Source organism: Amborella trichopoda, chromosome 13 (genome assembly GCF_054954075.1).
Source record: "Amborella trichopoda isolate Santa Cruz 75 chromosome 13, AtrichopodaSantaCruz75HAP2 v2.0, whole genome shotgun sequence".
NCBI classification, from domain to species: Eukaryota; Viridiplantae; Streptophyta; class Magnoliopsida; order Amborellales; family Amborellaceae; genus Amborella; species Amborella trichopoda.
The window spans coordinates 48954483-48964008 of NC_142348.1; the positions used below are offsets into that span (position 1 = coordinate 48954483).

A 9526-nucleotide genomic window follows, 5' to 3' on the forward strand; every position below is an offset into this window, starting at 1 on the left:
ACACACCAATCCCAATCGGTATCAACTGATTTTGATTTGGATCGATGTTTCTTTAATACTATTGAGGATCTCATTGCAACCTTCACTTACAATTCTTCATGGCAATTCTTTCTCTAATCTTATTGCACCAACTATGGATTCGGAATATAGACTAAGGCACATAAACGTAATCTTGGTAACATGGTAGAGATCGATGTTTCTTTTTTGTTGTTGTTGTAAGCCCCAAGTAAAAAAAAAAAAAAGGTTTGTTTTTTTGGTAATTCAATGAGAAAGACACAAATAATTTAGGAGTTAACTTTAGTTTAAGATATTAATAATTAAGGTGTTTGTAAGGTGGTGTCGGTGGGAATAGATAGACCATGCTCTTCTAAGGTCACAACTACCGATCCATGGTCACTGAATTCCACAATCACAAATTCATGTCATGGGACCCATTCTCTATAAATCAGACATACTACGCGATTCACTGCTGTACAGCATAACCTTCACCCACAAAATCGTTTTTGTTCCCGCATCACTCCCGTACGGCATAACCTTCACCCACAAAATCGTTTTTGTTCGGTTGTCAAAACACCATAAATTGGAGGAAAAGCATAGGGTGCTCTAGCGTAAGGCATAGGCTTTAGGTTCAAAACCACTAAAATAGCCTCAAAATCCTTTTTTGCCTATGATCGTGAAATTTGAAGGTCTTTAGCTCACTAGATCTAGCGGACCTGGAAATACTTGAAAATCAACCGTCCAAATAATATTTTACAAGGGATAATGATTTTAGAGCTTTAAATTTAGGGAAATTATCACTAATATACCTAAATTTTAATAAAATTGGAAAAACAAACCCAAACTTTCGAAATCCTCGCCCACACCCTTTTTCCCCATTTTTGTATTTTTTGGATGAAATTACCCTTTATGGGAGTCAAATTACTGTAAAGAACATTACATTAATTTAAATACTGTAATGTATAGAAAAATATTTATGGTATTTTATATACCGTAATACAATTAACATTTTTTACGGGAAAAAAATATAATGCATTTTATTAACTGAGAATTACGGTACACGAAGTGCCGTAATGGCTTTGAGAAATTATACGGTAATCATATTACCATCCTTTTATCCCGCTTTGTTTTTTTAAGGGATTTTTTCATAAAACCCTAATTTTGACAATTTCTTTAGCACTTTCATCCATTTTTGTCTATCTCATCCGTTTTCTATATCTCTCATCTATTTTCTATCGTTTCATCTATTATCAATCTTTGAACGAGGTCTATGAGAGTGTCAAATATACACACCAACATTGATTTATAGGTATGTCATCAATATATTATGTTATTTTGAGCATCTAAAAGAAATATTATTTTGCTTTTCTATAGTAATTGATGTAATTTGATTAAAAATTTGCGCAAATAAGTTTTAGATCTATTTATACTGTTGCATAAATAAGTTTCAGATTTATTTAATGGTTGGGCATCAAAATAATGTTTTTTTTTTATAATACTTGATGTAATTAGGTTGGTCATTGTAATTTTTTTTATGTTATGGCATTTGTTTTGCAATCATTTCCCTCATGCAACCTCCTCATTATTTGTATGTATTATGAACTTCTTATAAATATTTTATATATTTTTCTATTCGAAATTTCTATGCAGTGATTCAACTTGTACACAATAATAATGGGTGAGAACAAAGTGAAAATCATGTTACACTTTGGTGGTTTTTTCAAGAGGAAATCTAATGATGGAAGTATTTTCTATGACAGTGGGGACATAAATGTTATATTTTTTTAGGGGATCCCAACATTTGAACGAGTCAAGGATTACTTGTCAAAAGTATCAAATTATGCCGCAAGTAGCATGACTATTAGGTGTATTGACCTAGGGTTATCAAGTAACAGTAATATGATACGTATTGATGATGATGACAACATTGCCAATATGATGGAAGGGTCTTCTCCCATCGCTATGTGCGTATCAAACAGACCTATTGAGTCTGACAACATTGATTATCTACCTCCAACAATACCCGATATTGGTCCGTTTGACTACAGTGGATATCGACGACCAACAATACCTAATAATGGTCCATCAATATTGGTCATGTAAGAAGTTTGCAATGAAAAGCATTAATTTTCTTATTTGTCAATTATTTGTTATGAATTCGGATAATTCTGATTTGTTTTGAATTTTTTTTTCTACAACACATCCCAACTAGAGGAAGTAGGTGGCAGTGAATGTGCTGTTGGTATAGGTGTACAAGATGATAATGAATCAGAAATAGAGTGGCATTCGACGACATCGATCCGATAGAAAGCCCCTTGAGGATTAACCATTACAAAGTTGTACTTCGAAAGGGTTAAGATTTTGATGATATACAGGCATGCCGTAATCACCTTATTGATTGTGCCATATCACAAAACTTCAATATGAAGTTTATAAAAAGTAAGCTGAAACGTGTATGGGCAAGGTGTGATGCAGATAGTTGTTCATGGCAAGTGTGTTATTGGAGGGTTAATACAACAAACTTCTTCTGGGTGAAGAAGTTGGTAAATGTGTACTCATGTACTGGTGAAATAGGTAGGGTTCATCAGCCACTTGCTTGGAGCCACTGGTTGGCAAGCAAGATCAAAGACCGGTTGAGTGATATGCTCGATCTTACACCTAGAGATGTGGTTAATGATATACGACGTGATCACGGTGTCATGTTATCATACTAACAAGCATGGCGATGCAAAGAGGTTGCACAACATATAAATGAGGGTTCCCATGTGAAGTCATACGAGGATCTCGCAAAATATCTCCATAAGATATGAGTCACTAACCCCATAACCTTACAGATGATCATAATAGGTTTGAGCGTGTGTTTATAGGCAATCGTCCATGTTTGTATAAATTTCTGTTTGGTTGTAGGTCGCTAATAAGATTAGATCAGACATTTTTTAAGGGAATATACAAAGGGATATTATTGGCTGTAGTTGGGGTAGATGCGAATGAAAATATATTTTCTATAACATATGTAGTGGTTGAGAGTGAAAATGCAGCAAGTTGTACTTGGTTCCTAGAGCTTCTGAATGAGCAGTTTTCTGAGAGGCCTGATTTGCCAGCATTGACTATTCTCTCAGATCATCAGAAAAGGCTACAAATCGCAATTGAAATAGTATTTCCAATCACTGAACAAGGCTATTGTATGAATATCCTTGCCGATAACTTCAAAAAGGTCTATAGAAATTCGGCACTTACAAAGCTTTATTGGAAAGCTGCACTTGCATTGACTATATCAGACTTCGATGAATACATGGCAAAGATTAAGAGTGCAAATGCTGAGGCCTATAACTGGATCATGTTACAACATCCTAAATATTGGGCAAACACATATTTTCAGAGGTGTAGATACAATCATCTTACATCGAACATCTCTGAATCATTTAACCAGTGGATATTACAGGCTCGAGATATTACAGGCTCGAGAGAAGCCCCTAATCGAACTCTTTAAATGCCTATGGGTTAAGCTCATGGGAGAATTTCCAAAGAAGATGACCATGTCCCTAGAATGAAACGACGTACTTACACCGGAGGCCCAAAAGGTAATAGACCTAAGGAGGGATAAGTCTAGATTTCTTCATACAGTCACATGGGCTCATAATGGTATGTATGAGATCAATGCGGATATGATTTATGTTGTTAATCTGACAACTCATACATGTAGTTGTAGGGTGTGGCAGGTTAGTGGTTGCCATGCAGTCATGCAATCGCCACAATAGATCATAGACATGAAGATGTTACAGAGTTTTGTAGTGATTCTTTCACAGAGCATATTCCCTTCGTTTCAACCCAATGCCTGATGTACTAGAGTTTCTAGAGATTGTCTATACAACAGTACTGCCGCCAGTTGTAAGGCGAACCGTGAGTCGACCAAAGAAACGACGCAGACAAATAAAGTACAAAGAGATTAGGCCTCTTAAATGTAGCCGATGTGGGGTTGTGGGCCATAATCGGAAGACATGTAAATCAAGTATATGAAATGATGTAAGAGGCCATTACTGTTATTTGATCTTTTGTTGATATGTAATATTGTTTCTGAAATTGTAAAGAGGCCCGTGCCTACTGATATAACTTTTTGGTTTAGTAAAAGAAATATTTAAAGTTCTTGATTAGATCACTTATCAATCCCCTTATTGAATTATTTGATGAGTACCTTGTTCAATATTTATTGTATTATTTATAGACTTTTATAATATTGCAGCAATTTAATAACCGTAATGATTGATTACCGTAAAGGCCAATCTACACCATTACGGTTAAATTGGTTTAACAATTTTTTTAAAAAAATATGGTATGAAAAATTACAGTAATTTGGTTACCATAGTGATCCAAATGTTCTTTACGATAGTAAAATTACCGTAATGACTATTACAGTAAATTTATTACCATAAAGGGTTGTTAGAACATTACGGTAAAGACAGTACCGTAATGCTCAAAAGTCCAGTGGACTTTTGAGCATTACGGTACTGTCTTTACCATAATGTTCTAACAACCCTTTACAGTAATAAATTTATCGTAATAGTCATTACGGTAATTTGATTACCGTAAACCCATTTTAGAGCATTACGGTAATCCATAGATTGTAATGCTTACAAGTAGAGTAGGATTTTGAGCATTACGATCTTTGGATTTCCGTAATGCTCTAAAATCGGCTAATCAAATTACCATAATGATTATTACGGTAATTACCGTAATAGTCACTACGGCAATTTGATTATCGTAAACATGTTTTGGTGTATTACGGCAATAAAAAGACCGTAATGCATAAAATTCGTTTTCTTTTTTTTGAGTTGAGTATGAACCATACAAACAAATAAGTGAATGAATATGGTGAGTTGAGTATGAACCATACAAACATATATGGTGAGTTGAGTATGAACCTTACAAACATATATGGAGAGTTGAGTATGAGCCATACAAACATATATGGTGATTTGAGTATGAACCATACAAACGTATATGGTGAGTTGAGTATGAACCACGCAAACATATATGGTGAGTACAAAAGCATGCTAGGATTCATGTACCAAAAGATATTTATATTTCAACTTTTCATAAAAACAGTAATTAGACACTAATGGCCTCTTTACACAATTTAAGAACTACTGGCCTCTTTACAACAAATAAGGATCATGAACGCTTGCGGCGTACTATTTACTTCTGACGCCACTGTAGTAACTGCAACTATGTATTTGAGCTACTTTCCTGCTGTGAGCTACTCTTCTCCCGTCTTGCAGTACGAGGACGTAACTACCATTTTGGCTCTTTTGGTTGAACTGGTGTGGGGATGGATTGTATATTGCTTGGCCCTTCATTTGGTCCAGGAGGAAGCCAGACTGGCACGTGGTCATCCATCTCATAACCCAATTCCAATTCTTCAGATTTTTCTTCCCTTTGAACTTTTGGGTCATAAAGTTTATGCAATTGTAATCCTTCCCCAATTAGGTCCCAATTTCTTGAATCATACCCTTCACTTAGAAGTTCAGTTTCATTGTTGAAGTCCCCATCAAGTCATATGAAATATGAAATTAGATTATTGAGACTTCTAAAATGTATCAAGTTATATGAAATATGAAAATAAAACATTACCTTTCTATCTTCATCAGTATAACCTCGAGGTGAGTATTTGGAGGGACGTTTCCTAAATAGATTATGGATCAGGGGCCTAGTCCTTAGCTTGTACCACTCAATGATATTATGGATTAAGGGGCCTAGTCCTTAGCTTGTACCACTCAATGATATACACGCAACCTTATAAGGTAGAACTACGGATGTACCTAAAAAATCCATAAAAAAAGGTAGTTTTAATGTTAAAAAACCCATTGATTGATCATCTCGACATCGAGATGTATGACCATGAAAAATAAAAATATTTGATAACTCAGAAATAGTACATTTTACAACATATTATCTACACCAACCATTTTCAAGATTTTCATATAGATCTACTTGATTTTAACCATTTTTTAAATTTAAAATTTTATAATTAGATATAAAAATAGATTTTGAGATAATCCTAAAAACATTTTACATCAAAATGATATACCATGATAAAATTTGAAGGTGCACATTACCTCTACAACTACGGATGCATCCGTATGCCAACTGCACCCCATATATATATACAACTTTGATAGACAAATGTTACAAAGGTGAATTTATCTATGGCTACAAACTTCTTCCAAACTACTCATGCTATAAATACGAACAATAAGACTACGATTACTCTGAAAAATTTACAATAGCTTGATGAGTTTGGTTACTCAGTACGTAACTATCATTATCCTTAAATATCATGGTTGGAAACTGTAAATATTTTAAAAAAGAATGCATAATATGAGGAAGAACATACATGAAGAACAATTTCAAATTCAGAAACACACAATTTAACATAATTCAGAAGATTTGAATACATATTGAACCAGTATAAGAAAGTGCATCTATTAATCCTTTATCAGAAATGCCCAGTTTAACATGATACAAAGGATTTCATAGAGTACCCTACTGGCTTCCCAAGTAGGTATTCTATATATCCTACCAACGTTCTAGATGGGTCCACTCAAACACATGATTCATATCAAGATCAATAATAATCTAAATTTAGTAGTTTAATAATCTAACAAATTTAGTAGTTTAAAAGTTTACTGAGAAATATCATCATCGCGTAAATTTGTTACGTAGTACCTCACATACGCACACAACACCAGGCGCGCTTTGAAGCTTTTGATAAGCATTGGCCTTGCAAGATACGACCATCTCATTTGCCCTTCTGGTGAAAGAGTGTTACACTACCAAAGGGTAGTGCCTCACATAAATTTTGGGGGTGCGACCTCCTAAATACATATACTTCTAACTCTCAGCCTATCATAGAGAGTAAGGATAAATCACAGCTCCCGACACAAATGTCTCATCAGATCATAACATAGGCATGTCTCCATACAACCATATATTATCGAAAGCATGTTACCATGCACACATATCTTATCAAATGCATGTTACATGCACACATATCTTATTAGAAGCATATATCATATGTAACCACAAGAAACATCAACATGTCTATGCTATACATATAGTCACAAGGGACATTAACATATCATATTATCATGCATATAAATTCAACAGACATTATTATGTCAATTGCAAGCCATATATCAATGTAGTAGATATCAGGAAACAATAATATTGTTTTTTCAAAATATCCTTGAAATTATTAACATGAATTCACATGAAACAATTTATAGCAATCACTTGCACATAACACTTGCACACAACACTTACACACAACACTTGCACATAACATTTGCACATAACACATAACACTTGCATATAACACCTGCACATAGCACTTGCATATAACACTTACAGTATCTAAAATTTATGCTAGAAATATTACAATTAAATGTAGAAATATCTCTGGGAATATTATAGAAATATCATTTTTTCTATTAATGATTTTATAGGAAAAATAAAGTCACTTACCTATATGTTATTGTGGGATGGATATATTATTATCGTTGCCGAAGTAGAACTAAAATCAAGGGTATTTAGCTAAAGGGATGAGAAGAGAGAGCAAATGAGTTTCTAGAGGAAAAGGAACATAAAAATGAGTTCATATAATAGATCTAAAAATATTATAGAATTATTTTTATGAGAACATGATGAGGGAGAGAAGAACTATTATAAGTTTCTTAATTCTTTTTCAGTTTCAGAGAAATTAGGGTCTTCACATTCTCCCCATTATAGAATTTTTCATACCTGATTGTTGAAAAAAGATGGGGGTATTTTTCCCAGATCTCATATTCCTGTTCCCAGCTCTCCTCCTGAATGATATTGCCACAATACACTGACTAGAGGAATCTCTTTGTTACGCAACAGCTCCACCCTCATATCCAGTATCTGAACTGGCTGCTCAATGAAGTTCATATACTCTCTGATCGATAAAGGCTCATATCTTAGGACATAGGATGGGTCGGGCTGATACATTCACAATAAAGATACATGGAAGACATTATGGATGTTTGCTGACTCGGGCGGTAAGGTAAGTCGATATGCCACGCTTCCGACCCTCTCCAGGATCTCAAAGGGTTTGATATAGCACAGACTCAACTTCCCTTTCTTGTCAAACCTCATGATACCCTTTGTTGGTGAAACGTTTAGGAATACCCGATTAGCCACCTCAAACTCGAGGTCTCTCCTTCGATTATCGACGTAACTCTTATGCCGACTCTGAGGTATCTTGAGCTTCTCTCGAATCAATGTTATATTATCTAAGGTCACCTGAACGATTTCTGGCCTCAAAAGCCCTCTTTCACTAATATCATCCCAACAAATGAGTGACCTGCACTTCTTTCCATACAAGGCTCCAAATGGTGTCATCTGAATACTGGCTTGGAAGATGTTATTATAGGCAAACTCAATCAGGAGTAAATGGTCATCCCAGCTTCCCATAAAGCTAGTGACACAAGCTCTTAGCATATCTTTTGAGGTCTGGATTGTCCTCTCCAATTGCTCATCAGTCAGAGGTTGAAAAGCAGTGCCAAGTCCCAAACATTCCCATGAGATTTGCCCAAGTCAACAATAAAATGAAGCCCTCTCTTTTTTTTTCCTTTTTTTTTTTTGACAAGGTGTCTCTCTCTCTCTTTCCCATGTCTTCTTTAGTTTTCTATACATTTGGGATCTTTGAGATATCTTGAAAGGGTAAGGTTAGTATAAGGTGTTAACCTTATTCTATTGAAGTAAGGAACAAAAATTATGCGGAAAAATGCATTTTTGGGGTCGCAAAGCCTTGTGATGATACGAAAATCTATTGTTTCCCTATTATAAAATTGAAAGTTCTAGCAATGGTAACGATCAAGAAGATCTATAAACACTTGAAAATCTAGATAATAGACGGTCTAGATAATGTGTTAGAATACGAAGTATTTTTAGGATTAGAAATCCTTTTTTTTTTTTTCATGTCTATGAATCTCGATGTCGGATGATCAATTTAAGGGTTTTCCGGCATAGGAAAACCCGTATCAAGTGGGCTTTTTAAGTGCATCTTAGTCATACAATATAAAGTTGACACCTTATATAAACCTTTTCCATCTTGGAAAGACCATGACATCCTCTCTTTTTTTTATTCGTATTCTTCATCAGTAATTCAGTACAATGGGTTCTGTCATGTTAACATAAAAAAGATATAATTAAAATAAAGATTAATTTACTTACAGATACAAAAAAATAGGAAAATACAAAATAGGCTAATTTTGGGTGAAAATTATGTTGTCAAATTGTATTTTTTGATTCGTTAGCGCCCTTGCTTATTGCAAGAAAGTCCGAGGATGGCTTCCTCAGATGCTTTTTTCGTTTTTATATTTTAGTTTTTTTAGTTTTTTCGTTAGTAAGGTAGTGCCCTAATGTAAAGGGGCAGTGCCCAATCTAGTAACCAGTCCAAGGTTGGCATCCTCGGACCGCCTTATTTCTTAACAAACAAATGAGTTAGTGC

The 9526-nt window shown here is 34.6% G+C and overlaps 1 protein-coding gene across 1 annotated transcript; it reads right to left on the reverse strand.

Moving 5' to 3' along the window:
- Window positions 1-7833: 7833 nt before the first annotated feature.
- On the reverse strand, window positions 7834-8487 carry LOC110008256 (uncharacterized). The gene is made up of 2 exons (XM_020674696.1): window positions 8203-8487; window positions 7834-8013 (listed from the first exon to the last, which is right to left on the reverse strand). The coding sequence occupies exons 1-2, from the start codon at window positions 8485-8487 to the stop codon at window positions 7834-7836; spliced, it is 465 nt and encodes a 154-aa protein (XP_020530355.1).
- Between the last annotated feature and the right edge of the window lie 1039 nt (window positions 8488-9526).